This window comes from Diorhabda sublineata, chromosome 1 (genome assembly GCF_026230105.1).
Source record: "Diorhabda sublineata isolate icDioSubl1.1 chromosome 1, icDioSubl1.1, whole genome shotgun sequence".
In the NCBI taxonomy this organism is placed as follows: domain Eukaryota; kingdom Metazoa; phylum Arthropoda; class Insecta; order Coleoptera; family Chrysomelidae; genus Diorhabda; species Diorhabda sublineata.
Window position 1 is genome coordinate 6321531 of NC_079474.1, and position 24647 is coordinate 6346177.

General features: G+C 33.1%; 1 protein-coding gene across 1 annotated transcript in view; it reads left to right on the forward strand.

The window, feature by feature from the left end:
- Positions 1 to 1931: 1931 nt before the first annotated feature.
- The window catches only part of LOC130453031 (protein PF3D7_1417600), a 43129-nt gene continuing 20413 nt past the window's right edge, over positions 1932 to 24647 (forward strand). Inside the window, exons 1-5 of the mRNA XM_056792618.1 lie at positions 1932 to 2143; positions 8771 to 9160; positions 16505 to 17628; positions 22358 to 22553; positions 23855 to 24057. Coding sequence (XP_056648596.1) covers positions 8824 to 9160; positions 16505 to 17628; positions 22358 to 22553; positions 23855 to 24057 — 1860 coding nt within the window. The 5' untranslated portion in view covers positions 1932 to 2143; positions 8771 to 8823. The remainder of the gene's footprint in view (positions 2144 to 8770; positions 9161 to 16504; positions 17629 to 22357; positions 22554 to 23854; positions 24058 to 24647) is intronic.

Here is a 24647-nt window from a genome sequence, read left to right on the forward strand (position 1 = left end):
CATCATAAGCATGTATCTATCATTTGGGATATATTTGTTCTTGATGACAGATATCAGGAATTAAATCGAACAAAAGTATATTTTTTCATACCGTGTATTATTTTATTTCAAACTAGTGACAAATATGAAACAGTTTCTGTGGCATATGATTTGTTAGTAGCGGATTAAACTGAGCTATAAGTATAAATAAAAATATATGTTTGCTACATTTGTACGTACTATCTTGAAGTGCTAGTTTTTCTGTATGATCACGTAGAGGAAGATTTAATATAATTAATTACCTCATACGATTTAAAATAAAAATCAAAATATAATACAAAAAAAATATGCATCAATTTTTTTGCGGACCATTTGGCGCCTATTTATGAGTAGCGGCCCGGGGAACAGTGTACTTCTCGCTACGCCACTAATTCCCTCCTCCATATGGTTACTGTTGAGCCTGTTCCTTAGTGGCGTCAGGGAACAGTAACTTACATAGATTATAATTGTATACATCTAAAGAATTCCTTTTTGTCTCCCATTTTATGTATACCATAATATTAAGGCGAGTTAATCGAATTTCTTACAAAATAAATTTTTTCTTAACGTCGTTAACCCTATAGATACTAAACGAAGCGAATAGGTGACTTCAGTAAGATGAAATTTCACTAGAATATGTAATTTGAGATTATTACGTTTTGGCTTAACAAAGATTGATACTACGATATTAAAAATATTTTAAAGCATTTTTTGGGTTTGATTTTGTTGTAAAAATGATTTTTCATCGATATCCGAGATACGCAGTCGCCATCCTTGAATTTACATCCTGTAGTTTTATAGATTACTATTTCAAATTCCAATATTAACGCAATTTAAAATACTTTTGTTAAAAATTAAAATTTGAAATTATTTGCCAAGTACGAGCCTGTACCAAACTTCGAATAATCAAAGATGACTGTTAATCCCAACTATTTATATTGAAAAAATCAACCAATTATTCCAGGTATCATTTGACGCTCCACCAAGAAAATTTTAAATTACAATTTCAACAAACTAAATCAGAAAAATAAATAATCGAATGAACTGTAAACAAAGCTTGAATCTGAATAAGACCTCATGCAAATGTCTATGTAACAGTGCACACATGCATTTAGCAGTCAATGTTCATGATGGCGCCAGGCGCTGTTGCCAAATTTCAACTAATTATAGCATAATTTCGGAAGAGGCAGTTTTTTTGGAAAAAAGGTTTATTTCTTATCTAATTTTTATTAACTTTATATTTATTATCTTAAAAGATTCCTTAGATATGAATTTTTTTGCTATAATTTCAATGTTAAATAATATTTTAAAAAAGACGAAAGCTAGAGCCTGTTATAAAAGAAAATTATGCATTTATCAACTTTATAACCTATATAAATATGAATTCATCTGAAAAAACCATATAAACATATTTTGGTCATAGCTATGTATTTATTATAACTTTACTTCCCCCTTACTATAATCACAATTCTACTTTTTTAGATAGAACAATGTACATTTCCACATTTTTGGGTTTACCGATTTTTTATTGACACAAAAACATATTCTTTCGGGTTTTTAAGAAATTTTCAATCATGTATCTTTATTTAACTTGAAATAAAAGCATTGACAATAAATTTAACGTGTATAAGTTTAAAAAAAACTTTGCGTCACTCTATATGAATTTTTTATATAATTTTTCCGTGGCTCCTTCAGATTTATAAGCAGGGTAGATGATTTCCATTTAAATGTACCATAAATATTTGTCCGTTTCATAAAAGTATCACCTAGATTTAGGGCAAGAAACTCAACTTCGAACTGTCAAAATTGGTAAATCGGTAAATAGCTACGATCAAAAAGGAAATACTACTGATAAAAATTTGATCTGGCAATGCTATATACCTATCAGCTGGGAGTGAGCATGCGCTTAGCGTAAAGTACAATCTCTACAGATAGTGCGCGTACGTGCTCGAAGCGCTGGCTTCGCCCTATGCTAAATTAATAAAAACTTTGTGATTTGTTTGTTGATATTAACCCAAAGTCGGATATTAGGGTGTAAAATGAATGTGCAACGTGTCTTTAGTGCATTGGGCCATGTCCCGAAAGTGGCACGCTGGAGAAAAAAGGGAGATTAACCTCATTTCGGGTAAGTGGACTTAATGACAGTTTGTATGTGTATTATATGTGTCCTTGATAAAAGGGTGTTATAATTTTAGTAAATAGTATCTTATTAGTTACATACAGAATGTCAAGCATTCAATAAATATATTTCGAATAACTTTCCTATTGATTCGGTATATTTCTAAATGAGAATGTAACAAAAACAAGGTACAGTTTTTGTTCGGGCATTGAGCTGTCATTTTAGACGTTGATTTTCCATCTTACTCATTTTCGATTTTGGGCAACAAATGGTATCTAGAATGAAACGTTGTAGTGTTTATTTATTAACTTGCAACAGTCAAACAAAATAACACGTTTTTCCCGTTATCAGTTTTTTGTTTGGGACCATTATCAGTGCATTTGGCGATGTGGTTTGGAAATATCGACCCTACTCTCCCTCTTTTTCTGTTTCTCAACTTCTCGATTAGGGGGGACATGATTGATAATAGAATGACAAATGGAAATCTGTTCGGAGAAATGGATAAGTATTTATTCAAAAGTTTAACTGGAATTTGATGAGTAAACAACTTAAATAATGTTGCTACCTGCTTAAATCCTTGGTTTTATTCTCTTGATTTGACCCTAGATATTTTCTCAACTATAAAACAAATTAAAATGTATTTTTTTAGAAAAAAGAAACAATATTAAATGTAAAATAACCAGAATTAATTTTTTATCAAATCTTTTCCTGATTTTTCAATTCCTCTCTTTAATGTACTTACCTGTAATGAAATTTAATTTTTCTCCAACAGGGTGGACAACTAAAAGGTTGTATTAAATATTTGCCAAAATAATTGGCATACAATAAAAATATATGTTTGGCGAATAAGAGTGTGGTGGATATTACTATATGTAGATATCACAATTATACATGATTATAATTATTGATATAATTGAGACATTAATTATTATTCTAATATGGAGTAACTAAAAATTCTTGATAAATCGTTTTCATTTTGGGATTCTTTTAATAAAAATTATTTGAAAAAATGGTGAAAATTGACATTTCGACATATTTTTGTCGTCAGCATATATTTTTTTATATTCCATGGTTTGTATTTTTTATTGTATTTATTACCTTTTAATCTATTTTCGAAATACTGAGATGTTTGTATTGAAAAAATTCTTGAAACAGAATACAAGAAAAAGATCATTTTTAGAGATGGTTCGCATAAATAGAAACAATAAAGCTGTCAATGATAAAGAAGACCTACACAACAATAAAATTTATAGTTTTGTTTTATAAATTTTAATGAAACTGCAAATAATTTAATTGATGTCTGGCTGCATTTTTCTTGTATATAACAATGTATCAACTAAGGAAAAATGATTTTTTGTGGTTAAAATAGATTTCTATTTTGATATTATTTGTAGGTGATTGATTAATATAATTATGTAAATTTTCAATGTCTAGTTAATTTCGATAAAGACCAAAATAGATGGGAACGTCAATTTTTATCTGTTTGGTATGGTAAGTTTCTATCAAATGAGACCTAAAATCTATTATCTAATAGTTGATTTTTTTTTATTTTAACAGTCTTCAGTTCAGAATCGTAAAATAAGTATAAAAACGTGCATTTAAAAATGTTTTATCCCCTTAATCTTCAATTTTTGGTAGAAAATTATGTAGCCTATTATAATGTCATTAGATGTCTCCTCTATTAACATTTTCTTGCAAAAGTTTGGTTTATTTTGTGAAAAAATATTCGTGGTAGAAATCCGTGGATATCTTCATACGGGTATTTAGAGAAATGAAAACAGACTCCATAGAATTTTCAAGCATATTATTAGCTACCTACTACCTCAATCTAATGATCGATGTACTAATTCCATGTTTTGAAATCTATTGTTTTCATTCCTTCCCACAAGAAGTTTTCAATGTCATTCAAGAGTAAGAAGCCTTATACTTTATTTTGAACAAATCGTGTATAAAAAAACTCTATTTTTAGCAATAGTAATTAACAGTCATACTTATACAAGTCTATTATTTCAGAATAGACGTAGCTCTATTTTTTTTAATAATTATTATGAAATATTTTGAAGATCTTAGATTTATAGTTCTTTCAACATAGTGGTAATTAGAGAGTGAATAATATTTGTTTTATTTTCAATAAATAGCTAGCTTTCAAAGTAAATACACTTCTTAACAAAATTTGAAGGAACCTAAGTCCATTGAACATGATTTAACATGTTCCAATTTAAAAAAAAAAAACAAAAAAACAATCAATTCATATACAACAATTCAAAAACAATAAGATTAAAACAATATTAAGAGACTCCCAAAGTGGACAAGAGTCAGTTTTCCAATGTTCATAATAAACGAAAACTGATTATGGTGGTTGTGGTTGTGCTCCTAAAATTAACTAAGCTTTTATTTGAAACTCTCAAAACAACGTACAAGTTTATTATTAAAATGACTGATATTTTGGTAGAAAGTATTTTTGTTGTACTTTCAAAAAACTCATTAAATGTCAACTTCAGTATTTACTTGGTTACATCTGACCACATACCGAAGTTGTGTGGCTATCAAGAGGAACTGGATAGTAACATTTTCATCCATTTTGGAATGTGTGTTTCAGTTTTCACAAGAGGAGGAACTGAATTTGAAATAACATTTGCTTGATTGTAAAACACATTTTCCATTTGAACGATATCTTTGGTATGTCCAACAAAATTAATCTGAAGTTATGGCGTAACAATCCCAACTTGAAATAAAATCAAAAATATCAGTCTAGTTATCAAAATCAGAAGAAATGTTTGCGACAAAATTACACAAAAGTGTACTAACTCTAATATATTACCGAGCTTTCGAATACTTATTTATTTATCGTCTGGAACTGAAATTATGGTCAAGTACATATAAAAATATGTATAAAAATACATAAAATAATAGAAATCACTTACATTAATAAGTTAAGAATTACGGCGCTTTAAATTTAGTTGATTCTTTAAAAAAAACATTAAATTCATCGATTTCAAAAAGCAATACTCAAATTGACGCTTGACATATCTTGTCCAAAATTATCAATGCATTAATAAGAAAACTGATTTAAATAACCTCAGTGTTATCTATGCATATTTTTTGGAATTTGTAGTAACAAATTCTATGAAAGAAATTAACTTGACCAATTAACTCACCTAACCTATGAAATTCAACAATGACGACCTAAACTATAAAATTTAATGTCATTTATAAATGAACCAATAAATATTCAGCTACATCCATAACGAACTAGCCTAGTAAAACTTTTATATTATTGTATTTGACTATAATTTCAGTTCCAGACGATGAATACATGATTATTCGACAGTTTGGAAATATATTAGAGTTAGTACATTTTGGTGTTCAATTTTGCGACAATCCCACTACGAAAACACTTTGGCAAAGACTTTGTTCCAACTCATATATGTATTTTTTTAAATATCTTATCTATTAGACCTTTTATATATGATTATGTTTCTAAATAGTCTTGATTTTAGGTGTCTTCTGTTATATCTTCAAACTAGTGGTTAAAGTTCAGATTTGTCTAGAAAAACACTGTAGCAGGCTATGAATTTAAAGCAGCTCCGACTACATTACAATCACTTTCCACATTTTATGCAGAGTGCCAGATTTCCTTTGTATTTTTCATACCATTTAAACAAACATGAGATGACGTGCACAAAAAGAGCTTTACTACTTAACATTGTCTACTCCCATTTCATTTTTTTTTTACTTAATAGGAGGCTATATTAAAAAAATAAATGAATTCGGAAACGTTTAAAACAACCCTCGTATATTAAAAATCTGGAGAATAGAGAAATGAAAAGCATCCCCCTGGTATAGAACTAATTGGGACGTTTTATAAATCGACAAAAATATTTAAGTAGCCAGAAAACGCACAAGAAATCCATCAGCTATAACCAGATAAGTTTTTGAGGGTCAATGTCCTTCATTTAACTGTTATTTGGTAACTTGGCCGGAACAAATCACATTGAAAATGCATCATTTTTGAAATTAATTAAAATGAAATATTTCCTTTTAACATATTGAAACATTTTATGGAAAATGTGGAATGAAATGAAATTGAAAGTTTGAAATTGTCAAATTAAAAATGTGTGTCTTAATTAACCTCAAATTTATGAATCGGCATTTTTATACTTCTAAAAATATGATTGAACGAAGATTAAATTTTACTTAAAGTTTATTAAAACATTCGCTGGCACAAATTTTTGAAATGCGCTGTTTATAATGATGGATAATTGAGCCGCAGTTGAGATTGCTCAATTTAAGATGATACAGGTGATACTTGAATTTGATCTTCGCGAATTCCGAAAATCGCCTTGATAAATGGCAGAAACTCCAATCCATGATACAGCAATTATGGGCCTATTGGCGTGTTGATTATCTGAACGAATTGCAGATGTGTGGAAAATGAGAGCTTCTTAAAACCATTTAACCGTCCTTAAATATGATATCATTTTTTGACGATCTTTTGTAGGTATGGTAGAAAGGGATTTACCGGATGAATGTTTTATTTTTGTTAAAAAAATATAAAATTATAGGGACAAATTACCATCACGTTCATTGACATTGAAAAACGTACTTGTTGTTCTCTTCTTTCCAACCGCATTCGTTTGGAGATAAAGTTGAAGGAATTTTTTTATGAGAATGTACCCAAATATCAGCAATGTAAGAGGATCGTAAGAAATGTTGCTTCAGCTCCTTTTGACAGGATGGTAAAGATGAAGCGTCGATGCTTTGTTGTTTGAGAAATTCAATCAAAGAGCCTATTTTATTGGGTTCATATTTTTTCAAAAATAATTCCGCTCTAGCATTATTGACATTTTTTGTCTTCGGCAATCCATACATACAAAAATAAAATATTTTGCCGGTAATTCACGGGTAGAAAGTATTTCTGTTATGCGATCAACGCTGATACCTATATACCTACGCGCGCGCACTATAGGGACCTTAGCGTATCAGCTGAAGGACTTTCCGTCACCCTACATGTAGCTGACGGTTTTTTTTTGTTAAGCTTATAATATAAAATAAGTTTATTACTCCTGGATCAAACGGACCCGGCACTACCATGCCAGCTGATTACGTTCACTCCTAAGGTGACTTCTGTCAGGACAAGCAGAATTGGGTGGAATGGAATGACTATTCAAAATATGCAGCTGGCTCCCGGACTACTAGTTTTGTACAACAATCCGTCAGATGATTTATTTCGATCACCCTCAGCATTCTGTGCTTCGAGAAAGGATTAGGGATTTCCATTTTGTTTTAACCAAACATGAGTATTCTATATTTTTGGCGTCAGTATCAACTTCAATGATATTAATAACTTTTCTAAGATAAAATGTCCTTTGTACAGTTATCTAAAAAATAACCTCCCCTAGATTTTTATCTCATTTCTTTTCTAACAAAACCATCTCATTTCATTTTAGTAACAATAAAATTCGAAGAAACTTTCTATCAAACTCTGTCAAATAAATTTTTCATATTAATTTTCAGTTCGGTAAACTACTTCTCGCGAACTCTTTCATCATCAATGACTAGTTTGGTAATTACTAATCGATTTGCAGTAAGTCCCTTCTACTTTTAATCACAGATAATTCAGTGTGGAGTAGAAGCGAGGTGAAAACAGATGATTTACAGAGAATAACATAGTTGAAATCAAAGTTACTTATTTTGTGGAAAAAATAGATGAATTTAATAAAACAATTTAAAATAAACCACAAATTTAGGATAAATGTTCAATTGCGAGATCAATTTTTAGTTGAATTGTTTTGAATTTTAATATATAATTTATAACAAATGAACTGCTTCCATTATTTATTTTCCACTATTAATTTTAAAGCAATAATGAGAGTAAAATTTGAGGAAAACCCATAGTTCCAGTATATTTTTCTTTCATAAATTTATACGAATTGTCGAAGCATTTTTTCCATTACGATTGAAGTACCTTCAAAACATGTGATTCTGCTTTGTCTACGGAATTTCCAGAAGTTTCGAGGTCTGTTTTGTACTCTACTTGAATGCATTGGCGGCAACTTTCTTTGAATAGACTATCGAAAAGCTTGTCCATAGATATGACAAATGTCTCAATCTCTTTGGTGATTATGTCGAAAAGTAACCGGAAGTGTACCAATCTTTTGGTAATAAAATTATTGTTTTATATGAACTTGTCTTTTATTAATAACCTATCGGAGGTTGAAAAAAACAACGGTCCTCGTATTTATACAAAGAAAAGTTATTTCATATGAAAATATGCGAGGTAAAACTTGAAAAAATATTTTAACTGCCTACTAAAAGAAGTGATACGGCTATTGATGACGAATGATTAATCATTTTATTACTCTCTGATTCATAAAAATAAACTACGTCTTTGATTTCCACAATCTCACGTACTTTCAATTTCTGATCGGCCACACCTTATTTCAGAAGTAGTATCCAAAACGTTTGGCGTTTCCCCTCCTTGCACGCCCACAAAGATACCCAGTGAAATAGTCGCTCATGGTTTTTCGTTCTTGTTCAAATGATGACGACAAATACCTTTTGTCGACTTATTCAAAAATTACTATTAAATTGCTCCTGTACATTGAAATATAAATATTGATTTTTTTGCAGACAACTAAAGAAGGCAACACAAGTAGGCCTCGTCGTTTCTGTTTGTCACAAGTATGGTGAACAGCGGTACTTTCGACACGAACGCTATCGGGCAAGGGGATAGAAATGCTAAAGTCAACCGTGCGTATTCAGACGTCGAAGTTTCTCCAGAATGCGTTAACTCGACAAACGATGGAGACGTCTCCGCTTCTGCGCATTCTAATGACGAATCGACGCCGGACGATGAGACGTCGAATAAAAATCTTGTGGCGGACGACGATGTTGGAACGATATCCGACGAGGAGAAAGGTACTTTGTGTTGTAGCGTCCCTCTCGACAAGGTCCAGGGTGTTTTAACGCCTTTCAGTACCCCCAAAGTCGACGATCAGAAACCTACTAGGAAATTATTAGGTGATTATTATTTTTTTAGTAAAAACAACTTTAAATACTTAAAGTCAAAAATGAAAATAGTATCGATGGAAAAAGCGAAGAGTTCACAATAACCTTACAATACTAGATATATATATATATAAGTTTATAGAATAGATGGACAGATTTCGAAATTGTACTTCGGGAATACTTAATTCTCATTTGAAACCTAACCCTCATATATCAAATTTTTGAACCTTAGTTCATATTTATATTTAAACACACTGTTTACAATGCCACTACACCAACACTCACGTTCACAATATCTGATGCGCGTTTTGATAAACAAGTTATCGTCTTTAAATAATATCACACTTCCTATAATCCACGACAATCTCAATCTTGCAGAGGAAAAGTTTTTCTACATCAGACCTATACTTGAAATCTCCATATCGTACATAAAATTCCCCCATCCCCTCAAAAATAAACCACTCTGTCTTTAGTTTACAAACTAAAAGCACCGAATAAATGTCAATGAAGTCATTTAAAAACTAGATAAACGTCAATTAACCAAAAAATGTGTTGACAGAAGCATTTGTAAATGAATAAATGTCAATAAAAACGCACAAAAAAATTTCAATGAAACGCTCATTAATAAACATAAACGTCATAAACATCACCATGTGTCTAAATAGACAAATAAATGTCAATAAAAACGGTTGAAAATCAAATAAATGTCAATGAAAACGGTTGACAATCGAATAAATGTCAATGAAAACGGTTGAGAATCGATTAAATTTCTATAAGAGCGGTTGAAAAAAAAGTAAATGTCAATAAAAACGGTTGAAAATAAAATAAATGTCAATGAAAACAGTTGAGAATCGAATAAATATCAATGAAAACGGTTGAAAATCGAATAAATATCAGTGAAAACGGTTGAAAATCGAATAAATGTCTATAAGAACGGTTGAGAATCAAATAAATGATAATGAAAACGGTTGAAAATCAAATAAATGTCAATTAAAACGGTTCAAAATCAAATAAATGTCAATGAAACTGAATATAAAAGAATGTTTAACGAAAAAATGATGATAGGTGTAAGAATAATCAAATAAAAAGTCGATATCTTCTGATTACATTCGAAGGGACAGTTGGTACATTAGTGACCCCTCACAGCGTGTTCGACCTCCATATGAAAAAGGATATCGTAAGGACAAAAATTATATTTGTTGACTAAATTTTTCGCTGTTAATAGTAACAGAAACCATAGACAAACATCTGTGTATAGTGTGACCTAAAAAGTTAACTTTTCCTAATTTTTTAAAAGGTTTATTTTTTTCAAACTAATATGTCTTTTCATTCTTTATACCTCAATTTATTACCTTTCCACATTTTTTGTTAATTTAATAGTATTTCGTTAATATAAACAAAGAAATCTTTTTCCAAAATCAAATTGAAAAAATGACGCACCGAAAAAAAAATCCAGCTTTAACCGCCATAATTATGAATTAAATATAAATAAAGTTATGTGAAACAATTGAAATTTTTCTTATTATAAAATTCGCATCAACTATATGGTATTAACGATTCAATTTTTTTCACAGTACAAGTTAAATATTGGTATTTTATTTTATAATATTTGTTAAATTAAGTTTATGATCGAGATCTGTCTGAGGTAATTTTTGAGTTTAGTAATATTGCATTTAGGTACTAAAATTGCAGATATTGTTCCAAGTGGTAGATTAGATGCCATTCGGCTTCTTACGTTTTTTTTAAAACATTATGAATATTCCTTTGTTCACGTATTGTGGCACAGTAGTCACTTTGTTTATTCTAACATTCCAGTTTTTGAAGAAATTAATTTGTTATGACCTTTATTCGAGAAATTCAATAAAACCTCGGAATTTATTCGAATTATTCCTCTACCTATGTACACTTTAAATTAAAGTAAATTTTAGTAAATTTATGGTGATTTTATTCTTTATATTCGCTGTTTTACAGCTGCCAGGTTGAAGTTTCAACTACGCCCAAAGTACTCAACTGATACACCACAAACAACAAATTCAACTTAACTTCCATTGATATATATGGAAATTGCAGCCCTCAACTGATTTCCCAGTTGTTGGGGTTAAGTTGAATTTCTTTGATTGTGGTGTACCGGTTGAGTCCTTTGGGTGTGGTTGAAACTCCAGCTTGGCAGCTGTATAACAGCGAATATAAAGAATAAAATCACCACAAATGACGGAGTCGCGTTAGAAAATTTCTTCTCTACGATTTTTCTGTAGTATTGACTATCGGCACTAGTTAGAAAATTCACGTATTGCGCACTGTCACTATTTACAGCTTCCTTAGCGACCCGGGTCTTCCCCTTCGTTTCCTTATATTCCAGTATGTGAGGGGATCCAACACAATGCAATTTTTTTGTTGTTATCTTGTATATATATTGCATTTGCAGCTTAATTTTGATTCTTAAGGAATTTGTGGTGTGTATCCTCCTTTCCCTTTTGTCTAAATATAATCGATTCTAAACTGTTTGATTATATTGTTTAATATTGACTCCATAGTACACTCCATTGGAAATGGAAATCTGCGAAGTGTTGAAAAAAATAATTTACATGAAGATTCAAAAATGTTACATGATTGAGGACAAAGTAACCATTTCCATTTCTCATGGGATTAAGTTGAAAACTGGTGTGAAATTTTGTTAAAAACATATTCCTTATTAAAAAATTCTTGATCAGAATACTATAAAAATCTATTCTTAACAGACTTTTCGTTTAATATAAATCCGTCCTGAATACACTGTTTACACCATCACTACACCAACATTCACGATTACACTGTTAGACGCGCGTTTCGATAACCAAGTTATCGTCTTCAGAGACTGAAGGTAAACCTTCACCTTTAGATGATAACTGTCTGACGCTCGTTCGATAACCAAGTTATCGTGTTCGCAGACTGAAGGTAAACCAACTGAAGGACAACTTGGTTATCGAAACGCACGTCAGAGAGTGCAATTGTGAGTGTTGGTGTAGTGGTAGTGTAAACAGTCCGTATCTTGGACATGGCCGCATTATAGCATCGATTTACCACTCTCTATTTTTTTCTACTCGCTTCTGATTCCTTTGTCGTTCTCACCACTCAAACTTTCGAATTGATACATTCAGAATAGAGTAGACAGAGATAGAGAGTGGTGTAGCGATGTTTTTTCTCTCTTTATAAACAGTTCGGGTCAATTTGAACAACCTCCCATAACTCTATCTAAAATATTAACTCTATGGTAAATTGTAACCCATTAAATCCCACTTTTTTTTCGAATCTGTGCTATCGCGTTTTTTAATGCCGGTTTCCTGCCATTATGTTTGTTTTTGTCACGTTGTCGATATTATTTCAAATTATGCAATCGATAAAATTTCTATCGATACACTTGGCAATAAAAATTCACTATTATTCGTTACTATTAACACGAATTACTATAATTGATATTAATCAACCGTCCTAATTACGAACATCACGTTTAATTAATTAGCTTTATATTTTATCACGTGAATTGATCACAATAGTTTTATTATTAGGTAATAATAATCTAATAGAAGTTTATTCTCACTTTTCTCATTGTTTTTTTATTTTTATTTAATTCTAAACTACATTTCCATCAGGACTTTTTGATTGGAGGTTATGATATTTACTTTTTTCTTCGTGATTTTCTATGTTTTACTTGACCTTTTATTTTTTCCCATTTAATCATCTATTGCTCCTTTCACAATTTTTTTTGCTCTTCTATAATTTTTACCTGCTACTTTAGATTCTTACTTTTGATACTTATAAATATATATTGTCGTTTGGGATATTGTTAATGTCTGAACATTTCTAATAATGAAGTTTTTTTAAATGTAATTGAAAATACTTACTTGGATTTGGAAATATTCGAGCCAACTTAGGTAGAATACTACTTTCTAATAAATCTAAACACGCCAGACCATTTAAGTTACCCTTAATGAAAAAGGGACCTATTATTCCAGCCCATACATTGTTTTTTGGGATATTGGGAGTAGGATTCACACATCCAACGAGGATTGTTACGTGACCAGTATCTACAATTATGCCGATTCACGTTTCCATTAATACAAAAAGTAGCCTCATCGCAAAAAATAACATTACTTGAAAAAGTTGTTCGTTTTGATTGAAACATTCCATCATTAGGTCTGAAAACTCTTCACGTCTACCAAAATCGTCATCTGACAACCCTTGAGCCAACTTTACTTTGTATGGATGGAATTTATTATCACGTAAAATTTCCATTACGGATGTTTGCGACGTACCCAGAATAATATTTGTCTAGTACTCAAGTGTGGATCGTCTTCTAACAGGACATAAACATCTAAAGATTTGTTTTCAGTTGATGAAGTTTTTCTGCGCCCTGATTTGGATAAATCTTTTCCTGAACTAGATTCCTAAACTTTTTTACTAATTTACAGACAGTAAATCTTCGGTTAGGATATAAATTATTAAAGATATTACACGTTTCTTGTTGTTCTTTTCCAAATAAACGATCCATAAACAATGAAACAGAATTAGTTCATATTAATTTCACAAACAAAAGGATACATCATATTCCAGTCAGAATAAATAATAAGTGAATCCACACTTAAAAACAGAACAATACAAATTGCATGTTAAAATCAATCAAAGAATACCCTCGCAGTTCCAAAATATTATCAACATCACTTTTTTGTTGTCTTTCGAGACATTTTCTTGTTTTGGTACGGTCTCTCCTTTCTGATGCCACTTCATGGAATATCTTTTGGATGTCGGATCATAGTAAAGACGATAGTTTCATCACCCGTTTAAATTGGTCGGATTACAGCAAAAATTATAATTCGGAGCACCCACTAGAATCTTTACACTTTTTTTTTGGAAATACCGGTCTGTGTTGCAATTTCTTTTGTTATTAGGCGCTTGCGCCGGTTACTTAGAACTATTTCTCTCACTAATTTAATGTTTTCTGGAGTATTCACCGTCACAGGACATTCCGCACGAGGGACATCTTGAAAATGATGGACACAAGTCACTGTAAACACTTTCGGTGATTGCCACAATTCACAAAATTCACGTATTAGTTGACCATCCATCGTATTTACCAGATCTGGACCCCAGAGGTTTATTCCTGTTTCCTAACCTTAAAATTTCACTTGCAGGAGAGAGATTTTTCTCAGAGATGGGATTTATCGCATATATATACGCTTATTTTGAGGAGTACTATTATTTTATTTGGAAGGGTTAAAAAGGGTTAAATCATCGCTGAAAAAGTTTATAGTCTTATAAGGAGACTGTTAATTATGGAAAAAATATTTTGTTTTTTGTTAGGCCGGAAACTTTTCATACTTAACAAATCTGAACCGTTTTAGTGTAAAAACCATCAATAAAAGTATTCCCACTTGGAAGGTTGACAGTAATAATAATTGTGCAGGGCTTTGGTCATATTATTATGAAAACGGTCTATGAAAATATTGCGCGCTAATCATCAACGTTGCGTCGTCAATACGGAAAACGTTCTTTATCATTTTGAAATGTAACAATTCATGGTTGCCTTGAGTTTTAATAATAAAAGTAGTGAGAAATAATTTCTCACTTTAATGGCGCACATTTCTCACATATTGCAAACATTTTTTTAATGTTTCTAACGTAAAAGGCAATTTCAGTGTTTATCTGAAACATAATAAAAAATAAAATAAATCAACAATAATAAAATTGAATTGAATCTAATTTACGAAAGAGGAAGCAAGCTGATGTCTAGCACACGATCACGCAGATGATTCATTTCATTTTGGTAGACTATAATATCATAAGTTTTATTAGATTTTTGATAATGAATCTCATTTATTCAAATTCGTGATCTATGAATCGAGAAACTGGTTTTTCTCTTGGTCTGAAGTTACCTTGGATTTATGTCTAGACTTTCTAGACTGGATAATATGATAAATATTAACAACAAAGAAGTAAATATAATCACGAAGAAAGATGAAGTAATTTAGAGATGAAGGAAATACTTTGAGGAGATTAACAATGCGGAAATGAGACTATAGAAATCAGCATCAATAGAAATTTCAAGAAGATGAGGAATGGAAAAGTAGTAGAAGCAATTGAAGCTAGGAAAAGCGCTAGAAAGAGACAATGTAAATGTTGACACAATGGATTAAAAAGGAATAAATTAATTAAAAGAATTGTTAAACGAGATAAAGAAAAAATACCATAAGATTGATGCAAAAAAATTTGAGAGTCGGAGGATGTTTTTCCTTTTTTTTTTTATATTCAATGAAAATAATTCCACGTGCATCACAAAAAACCAACACCACGACTTTGCCTGCGGATGGAATGGTCTTTGCCTTCTTTGGAGCCGGTTCTCCCTTTTTAGTCCATTGCTTTGACTGTTCTTTTGTTTCGGGTGCGAATTGATGGACCCACGTTTCACCCATGGTTATGAAACGGTGCAAAAATTCAGCTCTATTTCTGTGAAACCTTACCAAACACTCGATGGAAACATCTTCCCGACGATGTTTCTGTTCCAATGTGAGCCAACGCGGCACTCATCTTGCGCACAGCTTTCACATGGTCATATTTTCAGTTAATATGCGATGTACAGCCTACTATGTCTGCTAGCTCGCGCACTTTCCGTCGACGATCATCCAGTACCACTTGGTGGATTTTTTTCAACATTTCTGTAGTGCGGCCTCCATATTTTACTGTTGATAACGATGGAACAGTCTCGGCCAGTAGAATCTAGTTCAGTCTTATTATTGGTTTCAAGTAAAAGTATTGTATCACATAACGATGACCAATTCTTTCCATGTTTGGGTACTTTCCAATATAGTAGTATTTTAGACCAGACCAGGTACTTTTGAGACCATACTCCTAAGTCCATAAAGGCTTAAGTATCTGCTCATACAGCATAAATTTATCATATAGAGACAAAGTGGAGTTTCTTCCAATCGGCCAGTACATTTTTTATGTCTAAGTGCTAGTTCTTCTCTTTTCTTTTTATGGAATCAAATACAACCTGTTAACGCGGCATATTACTCTCACTTAGTAAGGCTGTTGCCTCAAAAAATTATCGGAAAAACCCGCGGTAAAATCAGTCGAGGTGTGCGCGTACTTATGACAATGTTCACACTGCTTCTCTTTACTATATACTAGTGTGGCTTCATAGAGATTTAATACCCACCATATAGACCCGATCTACCTCCTTCCGACTAGTTTGTTGTTTGCAAAGCTAAGGCCAAGTTAAGGGATGAAATATTTAACAGCGACGACCAAATCAAACGTGTACGAATATTCAGTTTTCAAAAGTATTATTGATATTCCAATTATTTTTTTTTTTACTTTCAGATTTAAAACGGAAGGATGTCGTAAGGATGACTTTTCTGTGTTTGTATTGCGAGAGATCCTTTGCCAGTGCTAATCTCCGTCAAAAACACGTCGAACGTATACATTCTATCAAGAAGAACCGCCGTCTTAGTTCCAGAAAACAAAATCAAATGACAGTGACCCCGTGCTTCTACTGCGAGAAATTAAATACGACAGAAAACACTCTGAAAGATCTCTTCCAACATCTCGTTAACGAACACTCCGACAAATATTTCGGATGTCTTCAGTGTGAAGAAAGGTTCTTCACAAATTCGTTGTTGTCTGATCACAATACGTTACAGCATCCCATCGCACAGAGTCTTCCCGAGAAAATTCGAGCAAAGGATGCTCCTATCGAAGACGCTACTCTAGACAATGAAGTAACAGTCAAATTAACCAGAAGCAAAACCAAACCAAAGACAGAGTCAACGGAAAACTCCGAACCGACGAAAACGGCAATTAGAAGCAAAAACGCGAAACTTAAAGATTTGAGAAGCAAAAAACTAACGGTCAAGTCTTCGCGGATAGCGCTAAACAGGAGGGAAAGTAAAAGACTTCAGGCCATAAGTGATGCTCAGAAGAAAAAGAGACAAAAACCCGTAGAGAGAGGAAAACAGACGACGGTTAACAAAACGGAACCGGCGCCGGAAAAATCGAGTTGTATCAACCCTTACCCGGAATTTGATCACTTTTACCGCGTCAAAAAAATCACAGATCATTCCATAGACAATTTAAAAATAAGTTCTTTAACGTTCGACGACGTTTTCGATAAGACATTCTTCAATAGAATTAAGTGCAATATCGAGGAAAATTTATTACATCATATTGATGGGAAATTATTCAAAAATGAAGAATCCGAAAACAGGATTTCGAATTTCGAAAAAGTGTCGACCGTTCATCAGGAAATTCAAAATTCTGCCGTCGAGAATTTCGGTTGCGAATTAACGTTAAACGCGGTAACGCCGGTCGCTTCGTTGTCGCTCAACTCTCAATACGGAGAGGATTTTGAATCTCAAATCGAATACGGGGCTAAACCTTCGAAAAAAAAAGCCCAGACAAAGAAAGACGAAGTACACTACAAGTATTTCACCAGAAGAAAATTTCAGGTAAGAGAACCGATGTGAATATTTTTTCTTGAATAATTTATTTTAGTTTCATCACTTTGCTTTTCGATAATTAATTGTTTAGTTATTTTACATCAACTTTATATTGTATGTATATAATCATAGAGGTAAAACACTACACCAAAAAACACCTTTTGGACTACTAGACAGCCCCTTTCCTCAAAACCCAAGAGGAAGCTCCTCTATTCCAAGCTTCGGCTACGACTAAAGGCCTACAACTAATTTCTCAAAAATTTTCTTGCTTTCCCCGAGGGTTCAATCGCCATAAGATGAAATTAAAATCCCACATAATCATTCGTTGGTTTTCTACGATTTCCATGGTGAGCTCTTTCACCAAGTAAATGGACGACGATAGAGGATAACACAGCCGCAATTCTACCCGCTCTTCTACCTATTCTATTCGTCTTAATTGCACTTTTTTCGTACGAGCCATTCTTTGACTTGAACCTTTTGATGTCGTTAGGCGATCCATGAGGCTTGCCCAAGTGTTTAAACCGCTCTCCTGTGAGAGCTGGACTCTCACGCATGACGTAGTCTGCAGTTTCGTCCTCCTCCATGCACCAACGGCACTCTTGGTCGTCGTCCATGGTGTGGAGATGACGTCTTAGATGACCATGTCCGGGTAAAAGTCGAATTTTGCGCCTATTTAATTAGAGTGGTTGTTTGGTAAGAGAAGTAGAAATCCCCATCTACGTGTGCCTTAGCTTTCCTCATGCCAGGTGTCTCTAACCATCTCCGCCGAGCCTGCCTTACAAGCACAACGTTTAAAAACGCAGTTGCCACACTTTTGCCTACACTAGGAATGGATCCTGGACCCATTGGTGTATTTGCCGATCCCAGTCTGGCGAGCCAGTCCGCTTCGTCGTTGCCCTAGTGACCAGCCACCCAAACGATTTGGGTCATGCAGACCTTAATCACCAGCTCTTTTAGTATTTTCTTGCACTTCAGCACCGGCCTAGAACACGCCATTTCTGCTGTAATGGCTTGAATGGTAGCGCTGCTATCTGAGCAGATTGAGACGTCTTCCTATGGCGTTGATTGAGTATCATAAGTCCACATTCCATCACAGGGAATACCTCGGCTTGGAACACGGTAGCGTATTTCCCAAGTGAAAAATATTCGCTCCGTCTAAGCTATTCATCCTGGAGCCGTCTGTGTATCAAGTGGCTCCATCATTTAGTATAACGGGCTTGGAGTCGCCAGTCCCTCTACTCTCTCTCTCTCAGTGATGTGTACCTCCAAGCCCTTATTATTAACTGCCGTAGGCGCCATTTGGTCACTTTCCATCAAAATTAATGCACATTTACCACCCGCAGTTTGCGTCAAGATTTGTCAATGGCCAGTTGGTCCAGCCTTCAGTTTTTTGAGTATGTTTAGCCTGTATGCTGTCCTCATGGCTTCAAATTGTATCGCAAAAACCAAAGGTGAGAGACCAAGTAGGATTTCAAGGGCTGTAGTTGGGAGCGTATGCATAGACCCTGTGATATTAAGACACATGAGGCGCTGGGCTCTGTCCACTTGCAATCTTGTTTTTGCTTTTTCCTTACAGGGCCACCACATGATGGTCCCGTTCGTGAGAAGTTTAACCATTGAGGTATAAATCCAGTGAAGGATCTCAAGTGAAAGACCTCAGATGCCACCGAAGACCCTTCTGCATGTCCAGAGGGCCCAAGTGGCATTTTTTATTTTATTGTCCACGTGTTCGTACCAGAGCAGTTTTGTGTCCTGAGTTACTTCCAGATATTTTAAAGCTCTAGAGTACGTCCAGTGTTGCGCCTCCTGGTAAAAAAGAGTTCGGATTTTCTTGGGTTATTATTTAGACTGTCACCACCTGTCCCCTAGTCGCAGGATACTTTTCATGGGGTTTTACAAGGAAGGGAGTCCTTCCCTGTTCAAAGGATAACTAGGTCATTAACGTAAGTCGGTGTATAAGAGTTTGCCTTAGTTAGGTCAGTGATCAAGTCGTCAATGTCCAAACACCACAGGTTGGGGACAAAACTCCCCTCTGCGAGCCCTTGCTGGTCCCTACAGTTCAATTCGGCGGTCATTCGACGTTGAGAAAGCATTGCTCTTATTTATATTAAGAGACACAGTTCGGCGCCACATCTCTCGAGTGCCAAGCAGAAAACTTCAAAGGGGGTATTGTTAAATGCCTCTTCAATTTAAAGGAATGCCGTCAGACCGACTTTCCCCTTCTTACAAGATGGTGAAGAGCTAAGTCTTGGCAATATCCCTAACTCCAAAAAAGGTTGACATCCTTAATGATTATTCACACTGTATCATGAATCATTCTTTAAAAAAAATAATAAATTGAAATCGTGAAAATCATTTTACTATCGATTTAGCCTATTACGAATTTATGGTCGTACTGTATTTTACATTTTTATTTTCTGGTGGATATTTCTCTCAACAAGACTATATAATTTTACACGTTCTGTTTATAATTTGTTTTTCGGCTGGAAAAAAATAAAATTTCACTAGTTAAAGCTAACTAGTTGTGTTTAAAACCGTGCTCGCACATGTTGTTCCATTTTTTTTCTGTTTTTATGCAGTTTTATTATAAAAATATTACATTTCCAACTTAGACGAAGCACCTCTTCACGTGTTGGTTAGTTTAATTTGTATTGTCTCCAAACTTATATTTTAAAAGAATATGTATTGCTCGGTATATGGTGTTATAAACCTAATTCCATTGGTATGAAACCCATATTTGTGACATATTATCGTCTCCCACACAAGTCGTCTCCCCATTAAACTATTTATCACTTACAACTTTTTTTCTATTCTATTTCTATCACATCGAACAGTGTCGAACCTAGAGTGATCACTGCCTCGAACTGGTACTAATTTGAGCTTTGATATTTATCTATCTATATATTTTTTTCTCATGTTGTTGTTCTAGTTTATCACATTTCCTTCTGTTTGGCTATCCATCATCTTGTTTACCATATTCTGAAGGGTGGTGGGTCCTATTAAGTCCTTCACTTATTTTTTTCCTTTCTCCTTCACATGCATTTAGAAAATGTGTTTTCCTTGTTATTTGATCCTTTGCAGTATATACATTCACCACATCTTGTATCAATTTTCAAGCAGTTTAAACACTTCTGGTAGTGTGTGTGACCATTTAGTTCATCCAGGATTAATCCACGAGCTTCTCTTTTGCTTTCTCTTTGTTCTACGAGCATTCTTTCTTCTAACAACAGGTCTGATGGATGTAGTCTAGTTGTTACAAGCAAGGTAACATTTAGAGCAGAACTTCTAAAGATGTTTCTTTGTCTACCCAATACTTTTATATTTTTTTGTCTTCATATATATGTTTATACATAAGTATATTTTATGCTATTTATTGTATCCAAGTTTTTTGACTATCTAGCATCTTGTTTACCATATTCTGAAGGGTGGTGGGTCCTAGTAAGTTCTTCATTTCTTTCTTTTTCCTCTCTCTATCTCATGTATTTAGAAAAGATGTGCTCCTTGTTATTTAATTGCTTGCAGTAGATATATTCACCCCTTGTATTCATTTTGAAGCAGTGTAAACACTTCTGGTATTGTGTGTGACCATTTAGTTCATCCAGGATTAGTCTTCAAGCTTATCTTTTGGTTTTTCTCTGTTCTGTGAACATTCTTCTAATAATAGGTCTGTTGGAAGTAGTATAGTTGTGACAAGCAAGGCTATCTAGCATCTTATTTACTATATTTTAAAGAGTGGTGGATCCTTCAAAAATCTTCATTTCTCTTTTTCCCTCCATCCATTTCATATAGTCACAAAATGTATTCTTCTTTGTTTCGGAACTTTTGCAGTAAGTACATTCTTGTCTTGTATTAATTTTGAAGTGGTGTAAATACTTCTGAAAGAATGTTTTTCCAGTTAGTTCAATCATATCTCAAGTTTCCTCTCATTTGTTCAGAATAAGACTACAATCTTCTCTTTTGGTCTCTATCTGTTCTATGAGCATTCTTTCTTCTACCAACTGGTATATTGGTGGTAGTTTAGTTGTCACAAGCAAGATGATACTTAGAGCAAAACTACTATCGATGTTTCTTTGTCTATCTATTCCTTTCATTTTATTTTGGCTCCCTAGTATCTTTTTATCCCGAAGAGTGCTAGGTCCTACAAAACTCTTCATTTTCTTTTTTTTTTTTCGTCATCTTATGCTTTGTACCTGAACTTTTGCAGTAGATACATTCATCTCTTGTACTAATTTTGAAGTGGTATAGATACTTATGGTAACAGTTGGTAGTTTACCTATCCATGATTGCTTTTGTTTATCTATCTCCCACCTTTCCTGCCATATGTCTACGATTAGTCTGCCATTTTCTCTTTTGGTCTTTCTCCGTTCTACGAGTATTCTTTTTTCTACCAGCAGATCTATTGGTGGCTGTGATGAACAAGTCTTCCGTAGAGGTTGTTCCATAGGTGCTTATGGAGGGTTATAGTGAAGCAACAGATGGTTATGCCACGAAAAGTATAGAATATGTTTTTAGCGAAAATTATTAAAGAAAAAGATACTATTAATGAAAATCAAAAATTAACTGTAATCGTTCTGGTGAGACAAGTAGCTTAACGACAACATTTAATTTTATCTTGTGAAACCCATTTTTCCAGTGTTATTTTTATGTCATATCTTAGAACTTTCTCTTTATAATTCCATTATTGTTTGCATTGGATGGGTTATTTTTGTGTTCTGAAAATATTTTTTTATACTTCTAGGCCAGTATTTTGGAGCAAACTGAAAATAGAGATCTCAGTAAACTCGATATGTGGACGCAATTGGTAATTAAAAAACGTCAACAAAAAATTATCGACGATAAGAAAACTGCGAAGGAAATTCAGGAATACACCACATGCGATGAGTATAAAAATAAAATTCGCCGAGAGGAGTTGAACAGAATTCTAGACAGAAGAGGTAAGACGAATTCTCACATAATAATATTTAAAAAAAGATGAAATAATAATAATAATTAAGTCGCTCCTCTTCTAGGTATTATGTTTCAATAAGATACTATTAGTTGTATAGACTAATGTGTTGGCTTTAAAGTAGCTTCAATCTTGTCTCTGGTATGATAAGCTAAAGTCAGAGAAAATCCTTTTCCGTTCATTTCTTAGGTTAGCAGGTCAATTCTTTTTTAACTCCTTGTAACTATTCCATTATTTAATTAATGTTGTGTAAAATTTGATTAGTTACATCCAATAGAGCACAATATGAAGTTTATGAGACTAACATGTGGTCTCTAAGATTGTTAGGATTCTGCACATTTGCAGTAGATACATTCACCCCATGTACCAATTTTGAAGTGGTGTAGATACTTATGGTAACAGTAATTTACCTAACCATGATTGCTTTTGTTAATCCATCTCCCACCTTTCCTGTTCTATATCTAGGATTAGTCGACCTTTTTCTCTTTTGGTTTGGTCTCTGTTCTACGAGTATTCTTTTTTCTATCAGTAGTTTTATTGGTGGCTGTGACAAACAAGTCTTCCGTAGAGGTTGTTCCATGGGTGTTTATGGAGGGTTATAATGAAGCAACAGATGGTTATGCCCTCAAAAGTACAATATGTTTTTAGCGATAATTAATTGTTTTGTATAATAGAAGCTTGTCTTCCAGTAGTAGTTAAGATTTCTTTTAATTATGGCTATGTTTATACAGCTCCATAGATCCATACCACATAACTAAAGGACTATAATTGTTTCGTATAATAGAAGTTTGTCTTTCAGTGGTAGTTAAGATTCCTTTGAATTATGGATATGTTTAAACAGCTCTATAGATCCATACAAATAACTAAATGGATTGTATAATTGTTTGTATAATAGAAGTTTGTCTTCCAGTGGTAGTTAGGATTCCTTTGAATTATGGGTATGTTTATACAGCTCCATAGATCCATACGACTTAACTAAATGGACTGTATAATTATTTGTATAATAGAAGTTTCTCTTCCGGTGGTAGTTAGGATTCCTTTGAACTATGGATATGTTTATACAGCTCCATAGATCCATACGACATGACTATATGGACTTTATTGATTTCTAGGTAGTTTTCAAATTAATCAAGGAAACCAGTTACTGAAAATGTTTTTTATTCTCCAATTTAACTTTTATAACGTTTGGAAAATGATCAAGTTTCCTTATAGCATGACAGACTTTATAGCAAATTTTATTTTATTCAAATATACCCTTTTATTTGAAATTACATATATCAATTATTGTAGGGCCTTTTGAGGACTTGCGAGAAGAGGCTAGTAAGAAAGCAGCTCTGGATAAGTTAAATTCAGATTCCGAAGATAGTATTAGTCATGAAAGTTTCACGGAAGTCCGAGAAGTGTTGAATGAAATTTTAAATAGGGTATTCAATATGACTGAGAAAATAGAGGAACGTGATGACGATCAAGTAACCATGATAGCAAGTAGTCAAGTAAGATATTGGTGTTTACTTAAAGACTTAAAAATGAATAATTTTTACATTTAATACATAACAATACCTCTTCCTCTTAGAAATACAAATATTTTTATAAGTGTCATTTTTCACTGGAAAAATTTTGGAAATTGAAAAAAATTCAGTAGTTTTTGTATACAAATTGGATACATTGTTTATATGAAAACACTCATTAATCTTGGTACTAATCAACTGAACTGAACCATCTTGATAATGCTGCACAATTTATATTAAAGTTTATATAAGTTGGACCTGTGGAAAAACTCTTAATAACTGAAGAAATGGACGAGGAGAGGTTAGGTCAGTCCAGTTTTTGTCAGACACCTTCGACGAGCATCAGGATGTCATTATTGATCCTCATAAATGAAGTAAGGTGTTTGAAAAAAATAAAACAGTGGATTGAAAGATCGAGTGAACATGCTTGAAGACCACATCGAGTAAGTAAAGAAGAAACTGTGCGTAATAACTTTCTACAAACAAAAAAAGGTCAAGACTCTCCTGTGTATAGAAGCGTACAAGTATATATATACTATAATATAATATAATGCCCATACACCTACTGGAAAGTA